Source organism: Ranitomeya variabilis, chromosome 4 (genome assembly GCF_051348905.1).
Source record: "Ranitomeya variabilis isolate aRanVar5 chromosome 4, aRanVar5.hap1, whole genome shotgun sequence".
In the NCBI taxonomy this organism is placed as follows: Eukaryota; Metazoa; Chordata; class Amphibia; order Anura; family Dendrobatidae; genus Ranitomeya; species Ranitomeya variabilis.
The window spans coordinates 233305560-233328857 of NC_135235.1; the positions used below are offsets into that span (position 1 = coordinate 233305560).

The 23298-nt window shown below is 44.3% G+C and overlaps 1 protein-coding gene across 1 annotated transcript; it reads right to left on the minus strand.

The window, feature by feature from the left end:
- Positions 1-8682: 8682 nt before the first annotated feature.
- HCST (hematopoietic cell signal transducer) lies at positions 8683-19206 on the minus strand. The gene is made up of 4 exons (XM_077257402.1): positions 19041-19206; positions 12167-12190; positions 9782-9922; positions 8683-9546 (listed from the first exon to the last, which is right to left on the minus strand). Exons 1-4 carry the CDS (start codon positions 19099-19101, stop codon positions 9506-9508), a joined length of 267 nt encoding a protein of 88 aa, XP_077113517.1. The 5' UTR covers positions 19102-19206; the 3' UTR covers positions 8683-9505.
- Positions 19207-23298: the final 4092 nt, after the last annotated feature.

Genomic DNA, 23298 nt, shown 5'->3' on the forward strand with positions numbered 1-23298 from the left:
AAAATAATTCCTAAATAAAGAAGAAAAAAAAATATATATTATTCCCATGAATACATTTCTTACCTAAAAAAAAAAAAAAAACCCAATAATAGTACACATATTTAGTATCGCCGCATCCGTAACGACCCAACCTATAAAACTGTCCCACTAGTTAACCCCTTCAGTGAACACCGTAAGAAAAAAAAAAACGAGCCAAAAAACAACGCTTTATTATCATACCGCCAAACAAAAAGTGAAATAACACGCGATCAAAAAGACGGATATAAATAACCATGGTACCGCTGAAAACGTCATCTTGTCCCGCAAAAAAAGAGCTGCGATATAGCATCATAACCAAAAAAATAAAAAAGTTATAGTCCTCAGAATAAAGCGATGCCAAAATAATTATTTTTTCTATAAAATAGCTTTTATCGTATAAAAGCGCCAAAACATAAAAAAATGATATAAATGAGATATCGCTGTAATCGTACTGACCTGACGAATAAAACTGCTTTATCAATTTTACCAAATGTGGAACGGTATAAACGCCTCCCCCAAAAGAAATTCATGAATAGCTGGTTTTTGGTCATTCTGCCTCACAAAAATCGGAATAAAAAGTGATCAAAAACTGTCACATGTCCGAAAATGTTACCAATAAAAACGACAACTCGTCCCGCAAAAAACAAGACCTCAAATGACTCTGTGGACCAAAATACGGAAAAATTATAGGTCTCAAAATGTGGAGACGCAAAAACTTTTTTGCTATAAAAAGCGTCTTTTAGTGTGTGACAGCTGCCAATCATAAAAATCCGATATAAAAAACGCTATAAAAGTAAATCAAACCCCCCTTCATCACCCCCTTAGTTAGGGAAAAATAATAAAATTAAAAAAATTTATTTATTTTCATATGCCCATTAGGGCTAGGGTTAGGGCTAGGGTTAGGGTTAGGGTTAGGGCTAGGGCTAGGGTTAGGGTTAGGGCTAGGGTTAGGGCTAGCGTTAGGGCTAGGGTTAGGGCTAGGGTTAGGGCTAGTATTAGGGTTAGGGCTAGGGTTAGGGTTAGGGTTGGGGCTAGGGTTGGAGCTAAAGTTAGGGTGGGGCTAAAGTTAGGGATAGGGTTGGGGCTAAAGTTAGGGTTGGGGATAAAGTTAGGGTTAGGGTTTGGATTACATTTACGGTTGGGATTAGGGTTGGGATTAGAATTAGGGATGTGTCAGGGTTAGGGGTGTGGTTAGGGTTACAGTTGGGATTAGGGTTAAGGGTGTGTTTGGATTAGTTTCAGGTAGAATTGGGGAGTTTCCACTGTTCAGGCACATCAGGGGCTCTCCAAACGCGACATGGCGTCCAATCTCAATTCCAGACAATTCTGCGTTGAAAAAGTAAAACAGTGCTCCTTCCCTTCCGAGCTCTCCCGTGCGCCCAAACAGGGGTTTACTCCAACATATGGGGCATCAGCGTACTCAGGACAAATTGGACAACAACTTTTGGGGTCCAAGTTCTCTTGTTATCTCTGGGAAAATAAAAATTTGGGGGGCTAAAAATCATTTTTGTGGGAAAAAAGGATTTTTTATTTTCACGGCACTGCGTTGTAAACTGTAGTGAAACACTTGGGGGTTCAAAGCTCTCAAAACATATCTAGATAAGTTCCTCGGGAGGTCTAGTTTCCAATATGGGGTCACTTGTGGGGGGTTGTACTGTTTGGGTACATCAGGGGCTCTGCAAATGCAACGTGACGCCTGCAGACCAATCCATCTAAGTCTGCATTCCAAATGGCGCTCCTTCCCTTCCGAGCTCTGCCATGCGCCCAAACAGTGGTTCCCCCCCACATATGGGGTATCAGCGTACTCAGGACAAATTGGACAACAACTTTTGGAGTCCAATTTATCCTGTTACCCTTGTGAAAATACAAAACTGGGGGCTAAAATATCATTTTTCTGAAAAAAAAAAAAATTATTTTCACGGCTCTGCGTTATAAACTGTAGTGAAACACTTGGGGGTTCAAAGCTCTCAAAACACATCAAGATAAGTTCTTTAGGGGGTCTACTTTCCAAAATGGTGTCAATTGTGGGGGTTTTCAATGTTTAGGCACATCAGGGGCTCTCCAAACGCAACATGGCGTCCCATCTCAATTCCAGTCAATTTTGCATTGAAAAGTCAAACGGCGCTCCTTCCCTTCCGAGCTCTGCCATGCGCCCAAACAGTTGTTTACACCCACATATGGGGTATCAGCGTACTCAGGACAAATTGCACAACAATTTTTGGGGTCCAATTTCTTCTCTTACCCTTGGGAAAATAAAAAATTGGGGGCGAAAAGATCATTTTTGTGAAAAAATATGATTTTTTATTTTTACGGCTCTGCATTATAAACTTCTGTGAAGCACTTGTTGGGTCAAAGTGCTCACCACACATCTAGATAAGTTCCTTAAGGGGTCTACTTTCCAAAATGGTGTCACTTGTGGGGGGTTTCAATGTTTAGGCACATCAGGGGTTCTCCAAACGCAACATGGCGTCCCATCTCAATTCCAGTCAATTTTGCATTGAAAAGTCAAATGGCGCTCCTTCGCTTCCGAGCTCTGTCATGTGCCCAAAAAGTGGTTTACCCCCACATGTGGGGTATCGGCGTACTCAGGACAAATTGTACAACAACTTTTGTGGTCCATTTTCTCCTGTTTACTTGGTAAAATAAAACAAATTGGAGCTGAAGTAAATTTTGTGTGAAAAAAAGTTAAATGTTCATTTTTATTTAAACATTCCAAAAATTCCTGTGAAACACCTGAAGGGTTAATAAACTTCTTGAATGTGGTTTTGAGCACCTTGACGGGTGCAGTTTTTAGAATGGTGTCACACTTGGTTATTTTCTATCATATAGACCCCTCAAAATGACTTCAAATGAGATGTGGTCCCTAAAAAAAAATGGTGTTGTAAAAATGAGAAATTGCTGGTCAACTTTTAACCCTTATAACTCCCTAACAAAAAAAAACGTTGGTTCCAAAATTGTGCTGATGTAAAGTAGACATGTGGCAAATGTTACTTATTAAGTATTTTGCGTGACGTATCTCTGTGATTTAAGGGCATAAAAATTCAAAGTTGGAAAATTGTGAAATTTTCAAAATTTTTGCCAAATTTCCATTTTTTCACAAATAAACACAAGTTATATCGAATAAATTTTACAACTAACATGAAGTACAATATCTCACGAGAAAACAATGTCAGAATCGCCAAGATCTGTTGAAGCGTTCCAGAGTTATAACCTCATAAAGGGACAGTGGTCAGAATTGTAAAAATTGGCCCGGTCATTAACGTGCAAACCACCCTCGGGGCTTAAGGGGTTAAATACCACTGAATAGCACACAGCAGTGCTGCAGTGTAGTAACGCCTGCCTAGCACCCACCCGGCTCCACTACATGCGAAAACCACACACATCCTGCAGCCATTGTGTCACACATCTAGTGTTGCCTCCGCTAAGCAAATAAGGTGGCGATACGAGGTTAGAGTAATCAGACCTGCGGAGAGCAGCACGTCTCATGACCAGAGACTGAGCGGAGCACGATGTCTGCAGCTCTACACACACAGAGAAGAACACGGAGCAGAGTCTTGTGATGAGTGACTCAGGACAAACACCTCTCATCTTACACAACAACTGCACAAGGAAAGCAGATAAATGTCTGACAGCGATATTCCAACATGGCCCCGACATATGGAGGACACAGGAGGCGAGGGGACGCTGCCCACAGAATAATACGCCATTGTAATCCAGTGTCTACAGAGCTGGAAACCCGTAATGGTGTATAGAGACGAGGGAGAAAGGGGTCACTGCCCATCAATAACCCAAATACATTACTGATCCTGAGTTACATCCTGTATTATACTCCAGAGCTGCACTCACTATTCTGCTGGTGCAGTCACTGTGTACATACATTACATTACTGATCCTGAGTTACATCCTGTATTATACTCCAGAGCTGCACTCACTATTCTGCTGGTGCAGTCACTGTGTACATACACCACATTACTGATCCTGAGTTACATCCTGTATTATACCCCAGAGCTGCACTCACTATTCTGCTGGTGCAGTCACTGTGTACATACATTACATTACTGATCCTGAGTTACATCCTGTATTATACCCCAGAGCTGCACTCACCATTCTGCTGGTGCAGTTACTGTGTACATACATTACATTACTGATCCTGAGTTACATCCTGTATTATACTCCAGAGCTGCGCTCACTATTCTGCTGGTGCAGTCACAGTGTACATACATTACATTACTGATCCTGAGTTACATCCTGTATTATACTCCAGATCTGCACTCACTATTCTGCTGGTGCAGTCACTGTGTACATACATTACATTACTGATCCTGAGTTATATCCTGTATTACACCCCAGAGCTGCACTCACTATTCTGCTGGTGCAGTCACTGTGTACATACATTACATTACTGATCCTGCATTACATCCTGTATTGTACTCCAGAGCTGCACTCACTATTCTGCTGGTGCAGTCACTGTGTACATACATTACATTACTGATCCTGAGTTACATCCTGTATTGTACTCCAGAGCTGCACTCACTATTCTGCTGGTGCAGTCACTGTGTACATACATTACATTACTGATCCTGAGTGTCATGTCGGACGCTGTTCACACTAGGGCGTCTGCCTTTAAATAGTTCTGCTGAACATTGGGCGTCGCCGATTATAGCTTCTGCCTTGTGCTTGGTTATGTCGGTCTGGAGTGGTGGTCTAGGAGAAAGAGTTTCATATCTGGTGGTGTATTTCCCTTTGTCATATTTTCTTCTTCCTATATTTGTATTTGTTTTGCCCTGAGCATTTATAGTGTATTCCTGTGTGACTGCTGCGTGGTGTATATTTTCCGTTATCCTTGTCTGTGCTAACTGTGGGTATTGGTGTGGTCTCCTCACTGGGTGGTGGGTTGTGGTTTCAGCTTAGGGTTGAAACAGGAGACAGGGTGAGGATGGAGGCCCAGACATGCACACCATCAGTGTAAACTCTGGGAGAGGGTCAGTCAGGGTTTCCCTAGTCTAAGGGAAATCGCAGGGGCCCGGGTTGTTAGCTTTTGCCTACCTAGGTCCCCGTGACATTATAATTGGCCAGTATTATTTGAATTCCATGGATCCCATTACTTCCATAACCCGCCAGTTGGAGGCGCTGTCCCTACAGGTCAATGAGTTGAGGGGGGCAGTGCAGCAACAGGGACTAGTAGTATCTAATATGCAAGCTGAAGCGACAGGTAGAGTTGCTGAGCCTAAGTTTCCTTTACCTGAAAAGTTTGCTGGGGAAAGCATTTGTTCGTGAAGCTTGCAAACTATATTTTCGTATGCAAACATAAGGAAAAAAGGAGTACCAAACTACCCAAAAGTAAAATCTAGTATTTATTAGTCATAAATATATAACATCAAAGTGTAAAAAATAAAATAATAATGTAAATCAGAAAAGTACCATGGACAAACGGATTAAAAGTGAAGGACACAGACAGAAATCAACCAAATTGCGTCATGTGGACAGGACCAGGGAGAAATAACATTATATAAATTCTTAAATCTACCACCGGTTACATGGAGAGATCCAGGGTAAAAGCCACATAGATCACCACAATTGTGGCCCACAACTAGGTATCCAGAACTCAAATGTGACAGTAAAAACAATAGTGTCTCACCCAAGTAGGTCCGTGCACGGACAATTTCTCCGTTTGGCCTGAGGCTGCTGTGCACGCATTTGAATTTCTTAAGAACAGTTTTGTTTCGGCTCCCAGTCTTGTGCAACCAGACGTATCAAAACCTTTTGTCGTGGAAGTCGATGCGTCTGAGGTTGGTGTGGGGGCGGTACTATCACAAGGCTCATCCTTGAGCGATTTGCGTCCATGCGCCTATTTCTCCAAGAAACTGTCGTCCGCCGAACGTAACTACGATATCGGCAACAGGGAGTTGTTGGCAATCAAGTTGGCCTTTGAGGAATGGCGACACTTCTTGGAGGGGTCGGTTCATCAGGTTACTGTTATTACCGACCATAAGAATTTGCTTTATTTGGAGTCTGCCAAGCGTCTATCTCCCAGGCAGGCTCACTGGGCATTGTTTTTCACGCGGTTCAACTTTGTTGTTACTTACAGACCTGGGTCTAAAAACACTAAGGCAGATGCTCTGTCCAGGTGTTTTCCGGGGGGAGAACCTCGGGAAGATCCGGTACCCATCCTCCAAAAGGGTGTTGTGGTTTCGGCTCTCACAACCGAGGTTGAGGCTGAGATTGCCGAGGCTCAGGAGGAGGTACCATCTGAGCTTCCCATCAACAAATCGTTTGTACCGCTTCATCTCCGCTTAAAGGTTTTGGCGGAGCATCATGATGCTGTCCTGGCTGGCCATCCAGGGGTTAGGGGTACTTTGGAGTTGGTGTCACGTCGGTTTTGGTGGCCCAAAATCCGACAGGACGTGGTCTCATACGTGTCAGCTTGCACCACGTGCGCTAGGGCTAAGACGCCCCGCTCCCGTCCTGTTGGCACACTACTTCCTCTCGAGGTACCTAGTAAGCCATGGACAGGGATCTCCATGGATTTTATCACGGACTTGCCCTCCTCAGCTGGGAAAACGGTCATCTTGGTGATTGTTGATCGGTTCTCAAAAATGTCGCACTTTGTGTCTTTGCCTTCGTTGCCTAACGCTAAGACTCTGGCTCAGGTACTTGTGCAGGAGGTGGTCAGACTTCATGGGGTTCCGTCTGACATCGTTTCTGATAGAGGGTCTCAGTTTGTGGCAAAATTTTGGAAAGCATTTTGCTCACGGCTGGGGATCAAGTTGTCTCATTCTTCGGCGTTTCATCCTCAGTCAAATGGTCAGACCGAGCGTATGAACCAAAATCTGGAGCAGTACTTACGCTGCTTTGTTTCTGATAATCAGGAGGAGTGGTCGATGTTCCTTCCTTTGGCTGAGTTTGCCATCAATAATCACCGCCAGGAGTCTTCTGGGGAGTCTCCGTTTTTTTGTGTTTACGGGCTCCATCCTCAATTCTGTACTTTGAGTCAGGGGGGCTCTTCCGGCGTCCCGGAGGAAGACCAGTTAGGAGCACAACTGTGATCAGTCTGGAGGAGAGTTAAACAGCGCCTGTTGAGCGTGGGTGCTAGGTACAAACGTGTGGCTGACAGTAGGCGTGTGCCAGGTCCGGACCTGAGTGTGGATGACTGGGTGTGGTTATCCACAAAAAACATAAGACTCAAAATACCATCCCTTAAATTGGGTCCAAGGTTTATTGGTCCATTTAGGGTCGCCGCCTTCATTAACCCAGTAGCTTACCATTTGGAGCTTCCTACGGTGTATCAGATACACAACATGTTCCACAGATCGTTGCTAAAAAAAGTGGTGGGTCTTGTGGACGCAACGCCGATGCCTTCTCCAGTCTTGTGGATGGTAATTTGGAATTTGAAGTCTCCAAGGTGGTTGACTCTCGTGTAGTGCGCCGCACTTTACAGTACTTGGTACACTGGCGTGGTTATGGGCCTGAGGAGAGGTCTTGGGTACCAGCCTCGGACATTCATGCGGATCGGCTGGTCAGTATGTTTCACCACCGCCATCCGGACAAGCCGGGTCCTATAAGTCGTGAGGGCCCTAGGGTCCCTCGTAGAAGGCGGGGTACTGTCATGTCGGACGCTGTTCACACTAGGGCGTCCGACAGACAGCGGTAATTCCGCTTTTGTCCACTATGCGCTCAGTGGCATCGGCTAGATTCTATCTAGCTGGTCCGGGGTTAATTTAGCTGGTACTCGGATTGGAAGCTGGGTCACGCCCACTGCCTTTAAATAGTTCTGCTGAACATTGGGCGTTGCCGATTATAGCTTCTGTCTTGTGCTTGGTTATCTCGGTCTGGAGTGGTGGTCTAGGAGAAAGAGTTTCATATCTGGTGGTGTATTTCCCTTTGTCATATTTTCTCCTTCCTATATTTGTATTTGTTTTGCCCTGAGCATTTATAGTGTATTCCTGTGTGACTGCGGCGTGGTGTATATTTTCCGTTATCCTTGTCTGTGCTAACTGTGGGTATTGGTGTGGTCTCCTCACTGGGTGGTGGGTGATGGTTTCAGCTTAGGGTTGAAACAGGAGACAGGGTGAGGATGGAGGCCCAGACATGCACACCATCAGTGTAAACTCTGGGAGAGGGTCAGTCAGGGTTTCCCTAGTCTAAGGGAAATCGCAGGGGCCCGGGTTGTTAGCTTTTGCCTACCTAGGTCCCCCGTGACACTGAGTTACATCTTGTATTATACTCCAGAGCTGCACTCACTATTCTGCTGGTGCAGTCACTGTGTACATACATTACATTATTGATCCTGAGTTACATCCTGTATTATACTCCAGAGCTGCGCTCACTATTCTGCTTGTGCAGTCACTGTGTTCATACATTACTGATCCTGAGTTACCTCCTGTATTATACTCCAGAGCTGCACTCACTATTCTGCTGGTGCAGTCACTGTGTACATAGATTACATTACTGATCCTGAGTTGCATCCTGTATTTTACTCCAGAGCTGCACTCACTATTCTTTCATCAGGTGTGTTTCCTTCAGCGTCTTACTTTAAATATGTAATGTGTGGAGCCTAAAATACTCTTCAATATGTCCATTTCTCTTCCTTTAACCATAAGACTTGTGAATAGAATCACAATGTCCACTTGCAAACAAATTGCTATAGTAATAACATCATCGTCTCATATGTAAGGTTTTATCTTTATTTTTGTACACAATGAAAATTGCAGAAACAATTAATTTGTTTATACATATAAAGAACACAACATAATAACATCTAGAAAAAGATAAAGGTATATGATAGGATTCTTACTACCACTAGAGGGGGATAAGGAGCTGACTGCATACTACTTACACACCAAGCTCAATAATAGCATACAAGCTCCCCCTAGTGGTGACTGAAAACAACCATAATATGTTTTTTGTGTGTTTAACTCTTTGTCTTGAAGATCTTCTTCACTAAAAAAAATATCTCTGACCACTTTAAAGACATGATGACAAATTTTGGGCACAGAATATTGGACTTAAAATTATAAAAGGTAGAAATATTCATCAATTATTATTTAATTATTTAAAAGTCAAGTGGGGAGGTCCTAATCAGTCATTGATCGCCATGTCTCATAAAAATTGCTGTTGGTCATTGAAGGTGACCTCCCACTGGACTCTTGAGAAACAAATTTTAGTCTAAGCTCAGTTTTTGATAAGATCCAACCACCAAACCTGGCGTTCTTCAAGGATTATGAGTGGAGACGAGGTTTTATCCCTATGATACATATTCTCATTTTGATACTTAGTCTTTACAGTTACAAACCTTAGCTATTCCTACTCTAAAATAATAAATACTGTTTTTGTCTGTTCATAACAATGAGATTTTTTTCTTCTCATCCTTTGTTGAATTTCAAAAGTCTTGTTCCATTTTTCTGGAGAACTTATCAAAAATATAGAAGTACTTGAGATGTTTTCATGAATGGTGGGCTCAGGAAGAATCTTGGGGGTGAATTATTTTTTATCTGCTCATCGGCATGTTCATATAGACTTTCCCATCATCTACAAAATAAAAAAAAAGTCACTTTAGAACCGAATGGAGCTCAGCTTGTCGAGAACATGGAAATCCATGTAGGGTTCATCAAATGCGTTAGTAGGATATCCAAAGGCAACTTTATATGGGTCATCCTAGTATTGAGGGACTATCTTCTTCCATACTGAAATGTAACAGAACTAGCCAAAAAGGAAAGAGTATTTGATACAAATTTTAAAAAAATCCAAAAATTATCCCCCTTACCATTGACTGGACGTCTTTGGAAGCTTTGTTTAGTGCAATAGTACACAACCAGCATTATAATAATTGTAAGGGCAACGTCTCCAAGGACCACCCCAACCAGAATTGGGGTATCAATCCGGTAACAGTCTCCACAAGCCAGGTCTGTAAGAGAAAAAGAGTTGTTAAGCAAGAGGAGCAGACTCTCAGGTGGATTTCTTTTTCAGAAGAATTGTCGAATACAACAAATCGGAAATTAAAGGCTTACTGCACTTCCAAACTCCTTTGTTATAGATTGTTAGAGTTGGAAGGGACCTCATGGGTCATCGTGTTCAACCCCCGGCTCAATGCAGGATTCACTAAACCATTTCAGACAGATGTCTGTCTAGTTTCTGAAGACTTCCATTGAAGGAGAACTCACCACCTCTCGTGGCAGCCTGTTCCAGTCATTGATCGCCCTCACTGTCAAAAAGCGTTTTCTAATCTGTATCTTCTCCCTTTCAGTTTCATCCATTGCTCCTCGTGTTTGTGATCTCACTTGATCGACAATTCATAGTCTTGTGTCTCCCGGCCACTAGGTGACTCTATTCTCTGTAACTTGCTGTCCTCTGCCTGTTGTAAAGTATCATCCATGTCTAGCAGCAAATGCACCAAAGCAGATGACATGAAATGAGGGCGGGTCTTTGTTTCTGCAGAAAGTGGGAGTGGGACTTTTTATTCTACAGTAAGCAGGGGCTGGTCTTTGTCTCTCTATGGGCAGTGAGGGCTAGTTTTTGACTCTATACAGGAAGTAGTTGTGGATCTTTGATTGTCTACAAAAATTGGGGTCAGTTCATTGTTTTGCTTCAGGAAATGTCTTTACCTGTCTTTTGGAAACTGGAAGTGGGTCCTTGACTGCATACAAGAAGTGGAGGCAAGTCTTTGTCTCTACAGGAAGTGGGGGCACATCTCTATCTCTACATGAATTTGGGTCAGGTCTTTGTCTCTACATGAAGTGGGGGCGGGTCTCTGTCTCTACAAGAAGTGGGGGCAGATCTTTGTCTCTTCAAGAAGTGGGGCAGGTCTTTGTCTCTACAGGAAATGGGGCAGGTCTTTGTCTCTACAGGAAATGGGGCAGGTCTTTGTCTCTGCAGAAAGTGGGGGCAGGTCTTTATCTCTACAGGAAGTGGGGGCAGGCCTATGTTTCTACAGGAAGTGTGGGCAGGTCTTTGTCTCTACTGGAAGTGGGGCAGGTCTTTGTCTCTACAGGAAGTGGAGGCAGGTCTATATCTCTACAGGAAGTGGAGGCAGGTCTTTGTCTCTACAGGAAGTGGGGGCAGATCTTTGTCTCTATAGAAAGTGGGAGCAGGTCTTTGTCTCTACAGGAAATGGGGGCAGGTCTTTGTCTACAGAAAGTGGAGGCAAGTCTATGTCTCTACAGGAAGTGGGCAGGTTTTTGTCTCTACAAGAAGTGGGGGAGTCCTTGTCAAAACAGAAAGTGGGGGCAAGTCTTTGTCTCTACAGGAAGTGGGGGAATCTTTGTCTCTACAGGAAGTAAGGTGGGTCTTTGTCTCTACAGGAAGTGGGGGGCGGGTCTGTGTCACTACAGGAAGTGAGGGGGAGACTTTGTCTCTACAGGAAGTGGGGGCATGTCTTTGTCTTTACAGAAAGTGGGGGAATCTTTGTCTCTACAGGAAGTGGGGTCGAGTCTCTGTCACTACAGGAAGTGAGGAGGAGTCTTTGTCTCTACAGAAAGTGGGGGCAGGTCTTTGTCTCTTCAGAAAGTGGGGGAGTTTTTGTCTCTACAGGAAGGTGGGGTAGGTCTTTGACTCTACAGGAAATGGGGGCAGGTCTTTGTCTCTACAGGAAGTGGGGGCAGGTCTTTGTCTCTTTATGGGCAGTGAGGGTGGGTCTTTGTCTTTCTATGGGAAGAGGGGACAGTGACCTGTTCCTGCTGTGCTGTCTATCTAACTGTAAACTGGCAGTGGGTCATAATTTTACTCCAGACCACTGTACAAAGGCAGGAGCAGTGCATGCTGGAAGTGAGGTTATGGAAGTTCCAGTACCTATAGTGCTGGCACAATACTGATTAAGGGAAACAGTCCACTCTAAAATGTTTATGGCAAGTTCCAGATAATCAGGGCAGCGCCTTCATATCTATAAGACTGGCATTTTCACGAAAAATAGTTTTACCTTGTAGCGTGTGATGAGTGATTATTCTATTAACCTCTTAGTGCTTAATGATTATTATATGTTTAAACAAATGGTTGTTCCAATCCAAAGCTACTCAGGCATATGAGGTGATGTCCAGGAAGATGGGATGATAAAGATGGAACCGTTCTACTAAGTAACCACTAGATAGTTATAGCAACTTTTATCAACATGGAAAACAAAAGGTCAGTATTACTTTTAGCAGATTTGTTAGTTTACCTGGTTCCGATGGGGAGGCAAATGCTGAAAAAAAGAAGACAAGAGATTACACAATTGCAAAGAAAACTGTAGTTTTAATTCTCCTAATACTTTTTGTTAATTAAACTTAATAGTAAGATGCACTCGTTCTCTAAAAATCAGCCTGCAGTGTAAAGAATGGGGGTTTTCATGAAGGATACAATGAATATTATATTTAAAGCATATACAGTACAGACCAAAAGTTTGGACACACCTTCTCATTTAAAGATTTTTCTGCATTTTCATGACTATGAAAATTGTACATTCACACTGAAGGCATCAAAACTATGCTAACTAATTACCACATGTGGAATTATATACTTAACAAAAAAGTGTGAAACAACTGAAATTATGTCTCATATTCTAGGTTCTTCAAAGTAGCCACCTTTTGCTTTGATGACTGCTTTGCACACTCTTGGCATTCTCTTGATGAGCTTCAAGAGGTAGTCACCGGAAAGGGTCTTCCGACGGTCTTGAAGGAGTTCCCAGAGATGCTTAGCACTTGTTGGCCCTCTTGCCTTCACTCTGCGGTCCAGCTCACCCCAAACCATCTCGATTGGGTTCAGGTCTGGTGACTGTGGAGGCCAGGTCATCTGGCGTAGCACCCCATCACTCTCCTTCTTGATCAAATAGCCCTTACACAGCCTGGAGGTGTGTTTGGGGTCATTGTCCTGTTGAAAAATAAATGATGGTCCAACTAAACGCAAACCAGATGGAATAGCATGCTGCTGCAAGATGCTGTGGTAGCCATGCTGGTTCAGTATGCCTTCAATTTTGAATAAATCCCCAACAGTGTCACCAGTAAAGCACCCCCACACCATCACACCTCCTCCTCCATGCTTCACTGTGGGAACCAGGCATGTAGAGTCCATCCGTTCACCTTTTCTGCGTAGCACAAAGACAGCAGAGATTTCCACTGTTCTAATGTCCATTCCTTGTGTTCTTTAGCCCCAACAAGTCTCTTCTGCTTGTTTCCTGTCCTTAGCAGTGGTTTCCTAGCAGCTATTTTACCATGAAGGCCTGCTGCACAAAGTCTCCTCTTAACAGTTGTTGTAGAGATGTGTCTGCTGCTAGAACTCTGTGTGGCATTCACATGGTCTCTAATCTGAGCTGCTGTTAACCTGCGATTTCTGAGGCTGGTGACTCAGATAAACTTATCCTCAGAAGCAGAAGTGACTCTTGGTCTTCCTTTCCTGGGGCGGTCCTCATGTGAGCCAGTTTCTTTGTAGCGCTTGATGGTTTTTGCCACTGCACTTGAGGATACTTTCAAAGTTTTCCCAATTTTTCAGACTGACTGACCTTCATTTCTTAAAGTAATGATGGCCACTCGTTTTTCTTTACTTAGCTGCTTTTTTCTTGCCATAATGCAAATTCTAACAGTCTATTCAGTAGGACTATCAGCTGTGTATCCACCAGACTTATGCTCCACATAACTGATGGTCCCAACCCCATTTATAAGGCAAGAAATCTCACTTATTAAACCTGACAGGGCACACCTGCGAAGTGAAAACCATTCCCAGTGACTACCTCTTGAAGCTCATCAAGAGAATGGCAAAAGTGTGCAAAGCAGTCATCAAAGCAAAAGGTGGCTACTTTGAAGAACCTAGAATATAAGACATATTTTCAGTTGTTTCACACTTTTTTGTTAAGTATATAATTCCACATGTGTTAATTCATAGTTTTGATGCCTTCAGTGTGAATGTACAATTTTCATAGTCATGAAAATACAGAAAAATCTTTAAATGAGAAGGTGTGTACAAACTTTTGGTCTGTACTGTATATCTAAATAATGAGTAACTATGTTAATTGTGTGTATAGTAGAGATCCCTGAATCCTGATTCTTCTTCAAACCCTACTTTTTATGAGGACTTCAGGCCCTTAAAAGTTTGAGCCCAGTTACAATTGTCACATCAGCCTCCTCTTCATATTTGAGAGCAGGAGGAGCTGAGCGGGATGATATATAGATTTAAGGGAAAATATTCAGTATATCTTGTGTTTAATTCATTAAATACACTGAGGATGAACTTATCCGACATTCTTCTACAGAGCAGGCTGCCAATCACTGAGTGATCCGCCCTCTGGACAGCCCCTTGGACCTCCCCCTGGACTCACAAGATAAGAGGGAGCAGGCATTTAGGTCAATAATTACAAGTTATACTAAATAGTTTCCCATAATGTTATATGTATCGTTCTTCTCGTCTCCTTGTGCCCTATGATATGGTGTCCACAGATGTGGGGTATCCACAATGTAACAGATCTTATACCCTGATTACTAGGATCAGCATTACCCTGCTCACCTCTTCTCATACTGTCGGCCGGGGTTCTGTTTGTACAGTCTCAGTATTAGTCACAGGCTTGTGACTGCGCCTACACAGCAGTACCCAGCGCACTGCCCTGAATGTCACTTCTTGGGAAATTTTTTGTCACTAGCAACAATGAAATCTGTGCAGAGCGAACGGTTACATCACAATCTATGAATAGCAAAGCTGCAGAATTGTGCAAAGTCCAAATCCAGCACGCATCTGCTGAACCCAAACCTATGTGCTGAACATGCCGTCCAACAGGAAGCCGAAAAGGGGAAAATGCTCTTTTACTCTGCAAATGGTTTCCTTTTTTTTTAAGAAAACTTCTTGAATTGTTTTAAAAGAAAATCACAATCTCTGCGGCACACGGACAGAAAACTGTATAATACAGTCACATCTCACCAGTAACAAGGGAGGCAACCACAGGGGAAACATCCTCACAGCGGACCCCCGAGATACGGGAAATGGGTGGTTTTACCCCTCGGAGGAAGTGTGAAGAAGTCAGAACCCCCAGATACAAGAGATACAGTATCATCACAAGGGGAAGATGAGAGACACAACCACTGATTCATACCCGCGTCTGTGTATAACACATGAGATTAGGTACAGCAGCTTGGCAGATAGTATCACACAGGATGAGATCAGATACAGCAGACAGTATCACACAGGATATGATTAGATACAGAAAACAGTGTCACACAGGATAGGATTAGATACAGAAGACAGTATCACACAGGATAGGATTAGATATACGGCTCAGCAGACAGTATCACACAGGATAGGATTAGATACATAGCTCAGCAGACAGTATTACACAGGATATGATTAGATACATGACTCAGCAGACATTATCACACAGGATAAGATTAGATACAGCAGACAGTACCACACAGGATAAGATTAGATACATAGCTCAGCAGACAGTATCACACAGGATAGGATTAGATACATAGCTCAGCAGACAGTATCACACAGGATAGGATTAGATACACGGCTCAGCAGACAGTATCACACAGGATAGGATTAGATACACGGCTCAGCAGACAGTATCACACAGGATAGGATTAGATACATGGCTCAGCAAACAGTATCACACAGGATAGGATTAGATACACAGCTCAGCAGACAGTATCACACAGGATAGGATTAGATACATGACTCAGCAGACAGAATCACATAGGATAGGATTAGATACACGGCTCAGCAGACAGTATCACACAAGAGAAGATTAGATACATAGCTCAGCAATCAGCATTACAGAGGATAGGATTAGATACACAACTCAGTCAGGATCACACATGACAGATATGTACACCCTTGGAGCAAACCTGGTCCTGGCTGACAGTGTAAATATTTTCTACCTGGCACATTACATATTAATGGACACATTCTGCAAACAGAACAGCAGTCTGAACAAATACAACTAGTATACAAAGTCATTACTGTGTTATCTGTGGTGTTACATAGGACTGCAGGTGACCTCTACTTGCATAAGGTGAAGGAAGGATCCAGCTCTAGCAGGTAAAATGAACAAATCAGACAGGTGTCCTGGGACCAGTGGCTCCTTCCCTGCCCCCAATGCTAGGGGTGCCCTGTTCCCTGGGTTACTTCTGAAGGTGAAGACGCCGCGGCCATGTTCCTTGCCTTAGCTCCTGAATCCAACCTCAGTCTGTACCCTTCCCCCACTCAGGGAAAAGGAGAGTTGTACCGTAATACACCAACCAGACTAACAAGGTAATGCGTACAGGGGAAATGGAAAATGGAAATATACACCGGGGAGTGGAGGGTGGGGTTAAACCAAAGTAGGAGAAGAAAGGGAATTATCACACACTTAAAATCTAGCAACAGTCACAGATAATTCCACCAAACTTCTCCAATAAGAACCAACAACAACCTCCAGCCATGCAGCATAAGATAACTCTGACAATGCGTGCTAGGCAGGACCCAGATTATATAGGAGATAGGAGTGGCTAACAGTGAACAGCTGAGAACCTTAATGCAGGAAAGCTGTTTTAGAATTGGGCTGTATTAGAATTGGCGCAGATGAAAAATACTCCTTCAAGGTATCGAATGCCTCTATGGCTGAACTGGACCACTTGGAAAAGTCCGTCCCCCTCCTGGTCATATCTGTCAGAGGATTGGCCACTACCAAAAAGTTTTTTAATCTGATGAACTCACGGTAGTAGTTGGCGAAACCCAAAAACATTTGCAACGCCTTCAAATCCTCAGGACGATCTCAATACAATACCACTAGACTTTCGCCAGAAACAAGCGAATACCAGTGGACGATAAAACATATTCTAGAAAAGGGATCTCCTCAACCAAGAACATACATTTCTCTGGTTTGACAAACAATTTGTTGTCTCTGAGTATTCGTAAGACCTGCCTGACATGTACCTGATGTGACGTAAGGTCAGGTGAATAAATTAATATGTCATCAAGATAGATAACCACAAATCTGACTACCAGGTGACTAAAGATGTCATTTACAAAGTGCTGAAAGATGGCGGGTGCGTTCATCAACCCAAATGGCATCACAAGGTCCTCATAGTGTCCATCAGGTGTATTGAAAGCTGTTTTCTACTTATCCACCTCTTTAATACGAATGAGATTACACGCACCCCTGAGATCCAGTTTAAAAAAACATTTTTCTCCTACAATCTGACTTTTTCTTCTTTACAAAGAAAAACCCAGCAGCAACGGGGGATGAGAATGGTCTTATATGACCCTTTGCAAAACTTTCCATGATAAAGTCCTTCATGGCCTGTCTTTCTGGACAAGAGATATTATGCAGTCTGCTCTTAGGCAGCTTGACCCAGGGACAAGATTAACAGCACAGTCATAAGGATAATGGGGAGGAAGTCCTTGGCACCCCTGCTCCGAAAACACATCCCCAAAGTCTGACAGGTATTTAGGCACAGACTGGGTATCCACCCTAGCAAGCCGGGTACCTAAGCAGTGTCCTTGACAATACTCACTCCACTTTACCACCTCCCAAGTCTGCCAATCTACCACAGGTTTGTGCAACATGAGCCAAGAACAACAGGTGAGGTCAGTCCCTCTAGCACATAACAGTCAATCACCTCTGCCCTACCTGAAGATGTAACCCTCGGACGGCTTGAGTAAAATACTATATTATGATTCCCACACGTTACTCCTCGGTTCCTGAAGTACAGTTTACAGGCCTCCCTGAAAACAACAAACTTGTCACACACCCTCAAGGAACCTGTCAGGCAAAGCGATCTTTGGGTCCACTAAGGGTTGCTTGGGAGTAACAGTCCCCAAACCTGATGTATTAGGGTGCTGCAAAATGACAGTGCATAGATCTGCCACCGTCAGGCTGAGCTGCTGCAGTTTGTCTGTCAGATAGGATTCATAATGGATCAAAAAATGGTATCGGTCAGAGCTAATGTCATGACTCTGTTGTCGGGTGTCCCGGGATCAGGGGCTCCTTCCCTGTCCCTAAAGCTAGGGTGTGCCCTAGCTCGCCTTGCTCACCGGATTACTTCGGATGGTGAAGATGCCGGGGCCACATACCTTGCCTTAGCTCCTGAATCCACCCTCAGTCAATACCGTCCCCCACCCAAGGAATAGGAGAGTAGTAGTATACTGAAATACACCAATCAGGCTAACAAGGTAGTGTGAACAGGGGAAATGGAAAATACCAAACATACAAATATACTCACACATTTAACAGAGTAATGCACCAGGGAGTGGAGGATGGAGTTGAACCAAAGTAGGAGAAGAAAGGGAATTATAACACACTCAAAACCTAGCAACAGTCACAGATAAATCCACCAGACACCTTCACCAATAACCACCAACAACCTCCAACCATGCAGTGCAAGCTCGCTCTGACCATTAGTGCTAGCCAGGACCCTGATTATATAGGAGATGGGAGTGGCTAACAGTGCACAGCTGAGAGCCTTAATGTAGGAAAGCTTCAAGGAGCTCAAACAGAGCAGATTAACCCCTGCACTGCTAAAAGAAACCTGCACCGTTTAATATAAAGGTGAATTGCTTCTAATCAGTGCAGGAGTAGGAAAAATCAGACGCTGCGGTCTTCTGGCTCCTCTCTGTCACGGTAAACCTGTGACAGTTATCTGTGGTGTTACATAGGACAGCAGGTGACATCTACTACACTATATGTACTCAGAGAGTTATCACTGTGTTATCTGTGGTGTTACATAGGACTGCAGGGGATAAAACAAAGAACATATATCAACCATGTTGCTGAATGTATCTAGTAGATTATATAACTTGAAGCTTTGGGGGTCACTCTATAAATATTATCAGAGATGATTCTCCTGTGCTGTAGCCGTTTCTTTACTATAATATTCTCCCATTATAATAGGACCGGAGGAATGATATAAAGACCCCCCAGCGCAGCTGAGGGGGAGCCATTCTGGGCTGGTGTCACCATCAGATAATACAGTACTTATAATGACCCCATGATGCTAAAAGAAAGTTAAACCCCAGCCTCTGAACTGGGACGTCCGGTTATGCTGAGACATGACCCCAATATGATGAAATTAGGATATAGGTGCTCTTACCCCTAGGAAGCCAGAAGAGGAACGAGCAGAGGACGAGCTGTAGGATCCCCATCATTGTCATCCTGTCTGTAGTTCTCTCCGCTCTGATCGGTGCCCCCCACCCGAATTTTCTTCTATGTTCTACTCATAAGACAGGATGTCACACTGCTCACTAATGTCTTACCCTCAAAAACCTATGAGGGGGAACCGAGTAGGAAGACGCATTGTCACAGCCCAGAATGTGTGAACTTCCTCCACCTCGACAGTCAGCTTCTGATTAGCTTTGTTGGATAGCTGTAATTCATCGTTACTATGGGGGTCTATATAGGTAATTGGGGGGCTACCAAATAGACATCCTTCCCCTAGAGTCATTACAATGGGCAGCTCCACACTTCTTTTTAAGTGCACTTCCCCTTTAAAACAAGATAGAATGTTGAGTAACTCATCTTGTTACATTGTGTCTTATACTCCAATCACACCCAGAGCTGCATTCAAAATTCTGCTGCTTATTTTTCAGCTCCAGAGCATCCAAAAACTCACATCTCTCTGCTGCCCCTTATTGGATCAGCATGAATATTAGATTAAAGTCTATTTTTCATCCACCAATGTGGGCTCCCGATCCTCAGTTAAACTTTTATAAAAGTGTGAAATTTACAAACAAAATTAGGAGATCTCTTTATAAACTTACAGGAACTTTTATAATAGTCTACGAGTAGTTGATAAAATGTCTAGTAGACTTTTAATTTGTCTTTCTTCGAGGTCTGTGCTTGCTGTCAGTGAATGGAAATAAACCTAGTAACTAAATAATGTGTATTGATCTAGTCCTGATGATGATGACGGACCTGTCACATGATACTGACCTGAGATCTCATAACAAAACCTGTCAATTGGACACAGGAAGTGGTTTACACGCCGCAAAAGAAAAAAGCTACAAGATAGAAAGTTATGTGCAAAAAATGCGACTAAAAGGCATTTCACAGAAAATAATTGTTTAACAGTAAATATGAGACCTCGAGTCACCCAACTTTCCCAGAGTCCTGGCTAATGGAAGAAGGAGCTGAATCTCTGCACATCATCATTTCAGGACTCCAGGAAAGGTAAAACCGCAATGGTGGTCTGATACATACCAAGCCTGGACTGGTCATCTGCCCAACAGGGCAAATTACAGGTGGGCCAATCAGTGAGTAGGAAATAATTGATCATGCCTGTGTAATGCATTGTCGGTGCAGAGTCAGGAGACAGAGTGAGGATATGGAGGTGCAGCGCCCCCACCGCCGCAGGGCCGAGGGGTACCCGGTACCGGGCCTCTGAGTCTCTGCTCTGGGGTTGTCACGGTGGCTAGGCCCCGGTCCGTGACCCTGCCGAGGGGCGCGCAGTGAATAATAGATATGATGGATAGCTGATGGTGTGGTGAGGCTGTAGTGGTGCAGTGCAGTAAATAACGAGGACACCAGGTTGCAGTCTCTTTACCTCTTTACTGAAGATCTCTGGGTCCTCAGTCCGGAATCCGGATAACCAGGCTGCGCAAGTCCGGCCGGTCCAATGGCACCTCCAGAGTTCTCTTCACAGGTGGAAATCTGTGCCTTCCTTCTAGCACTATGTGTTGCGGTCCTTCCCTGCTGTGCTTACGGAAAGTCCCCACAACTGTTGTGTCCGTTTCTTAAAGGGAACCTGTCACCACGTTTTTGGAAGATGGGATAAAAATAGCGTTAAATAGGGGCAGAGGTGGGCGTTACATTAGTGTGTTTGTTATGCGTTTATTACCCACCTAAGTTGCCGAAATACCTTTGCAAAGTCTCCGTTTTCGCCTGTCAATCAGGCTGGTCTGGTCAAAAGGGCGTGTTGTCTTTCCCCAGATTTTGCGTAGTTTTCCGTTGGTGGCGTAGTGGTGTGCGCATGCCCAAGGTCCCGAATCCTCTGCCAGGGGATTTAAAAGAGCGCGCTGTTCGTTTTCATTGGTGATCGGTGGGCGCAGCCATCTTCCTTTGGCCGCGCGTGCGCAGAAGCGGCGCTCTGCTGGCCGCGGCTTCAGGAAAATGGCTGCCGCGATATCCATCTGCGCACGCGCGGCATCCCGCGGCCATTTTCCTGAAGCCGCGGCCAGCAGAGCGCCGCTTCTGCGCACGCGCGGCCAAAGGAAGATGGCCGCGCCCACCGATCACCAATGAAAACGAACAGCGCGCTCTTTTAAATCCCCTGGCAGAGGATTCAGGACTTTGGGCATGCGCACACCACTACACCACCAACGGAAAACTACGCAAAATCTGGGGGAAGACAACACGCCCTTTTGACCAGACCAGCCTGATTGACAGGCGAAAACGGAGACTTTGCAAAGGTATTTCGGCAACTTAGGTGGGTAATAAACGCATAACAAACACACTAATGTAACGCCCACCTCTGCCCCTATTTAACGCTATTTTTATCCCATCTTCCAAAAACGTGGTGACAGGTTCCCTTTCAGTTCCCTCACAACTCGGTTAGATGATGTTCTGCTAATTCTCCGTCCCTCCCTGATGTTACGGTTAGAACGGCACCCGTTTGACGGGTAGGCTCGGAGCTCTTCTGGGACCCTAGAGTCGCCCCTCTCCACAAGTTGCCCCCCAAGACTGCATAGGTGATTTAGGTGAGACAGCCCGCCTTAGACTGACTGTCCTGCCGCTGTTTAGAGTATTGCTTGAAGCTGAATATTGTAATACTCCCTCGGCGTTCCGGCCGCCGGTTGTGCGCCTCAGTAGAATGTTGCCTCGGTCTCACAGCACGACTCCTACTGGTATTCTCCTTCTTGCATTGATCTCGTTTCTCACTCAGCACAATCTATCTCGCTTCCAATCCCTTCTTGGGGTACCGCCGCTATACTGAGCAGGCACGGTCCCGTTACGTTCTCTCTTGTTGCCAAGTCTCTGTCAGGATCCCACCCCTGACAGAGACCTTACCGAATCTTCTCCCACAACACCTTCTGCCACAAGGTGTTGCCTGGTTCCAACCCAGTCAGCTTTCTGTCTAACTTCCTGCCTGACCCCCAGTTTTACCAGTGTGTGAGGAGTGGCCTAATGAATAGAACCCTTAGCTCCCCCCGGAGGCCCGGCGGTGAAATGTATTGGTGTCTGTGATACCTGATCAGATGAACTCCTTCAGTGCCATCAGACGTACCATAGCTCCCCTTAGTGGCGGAGCCACAGTACTGCAACGACCAGGACTCTGGGGCGCTGCAGAGGCATCATGGGTACAGAAGTTTGAAAGATTGGAAGAAGCTAAGAAGCTCTTCCTACATTATCCCACCGCCCCCTGCATCAGCTCCAGCATCTACTGGAGAAGGAGCACACGTTTAAATGATTAATATAGGGCCCTTGCCTTCAAATTACAAATATACTAGATGGGCCCTACCCTTTTAAATGATGGTTGTACTAGATGGGTGCTACCCCTTTAAATGACGGTCATACTAGGTGGTAGCTACCCCTTTAAAGGATGGTTATACTAGGTGGACACTTCCCCTTTAAAATGATGGTTATACTAGGTGGGCGATACCCCTTTAAATGATGGTCATACTGGGTGCTACCCCTTTAAATGATGGTTATACTAGGTGGACAATAGCCCTTTTAATAATGGTTATACTAGGAGGGCGCTAACCCTTTCAATGATCATACTAGGTGGGTGATACCGCTTTAAATAATGGTTATAGTAGGTGGGCGCTAACCCTTTAAATGATCATCCTAGGTGGGTGATGCCCCTTTAAATAATAGTTATATTAGGTGAGTACTACCTCTTTAAAGGATGGTTATACTGGGTTGGTGCTACCCCTTTAAAGGATGGCTATACTAGGTGGGTGCTACTCCTTTAAATGACAGTTATGCTAGGTGGGTGCTACCCCTTTAAATGATAGTTGTACTAATAGGGGGCCATTTTCGTAAAGATTTTGTTTGAGTGACATCTCCTCCGGGGTATGGCGCAGACGCCATTTTCTTGGAGACCTTTAAGCTTTTCTGTTTCCCTTACACTGATGATGTGATCATATGACGACCTGCTCTGCATCGGCTGCAGACAATAGACAGTGCTGATTGGTCAGTACACATACATGTGACATGGACGCTGACGGCTGTACATAGTTACATAGTTACATAGTTATTAAGGTTGAAGGAAGACTTTAACCCCTTCATGACCCAGCCTATTTTGGCCTTAATGACCTTGCCGTTTTTTGCAATTCTGACCAGTGTCCCTTTATGAGGTAATAACTCAGGAACGCTTCAACGGATCCTAGCGATTCTGAGATTGTTTTTTCGTG

What these genes read in the sequence shown, in the direction of transcription:
- HCST (XM_077257402.1), bottom strand. Translation starts at nt 19,101, where the DNA reads ATGACAATGATGGGGATCCTACAGCTCGTCCTCTGCTCGTTCCTCTTC. An exon ending in TGCCTCCCCATCGGAACCAG is followed by an intron (nt 9,923 to 12,166) that starts GTAAACTAACAA and finishes TTTCTCTTACAG; the next exon opens with ACCTGGCTTGTGGAGACTGT. An exon ending in CCAAAGACGTCCAGTCAATG is followed by an intron (nt 9,547 to 9,781) that starts GTAAGGGGGATA and finishes TTTATTTTGTAG; the next exon opens with ATGATGGGAAAGTCTATATG.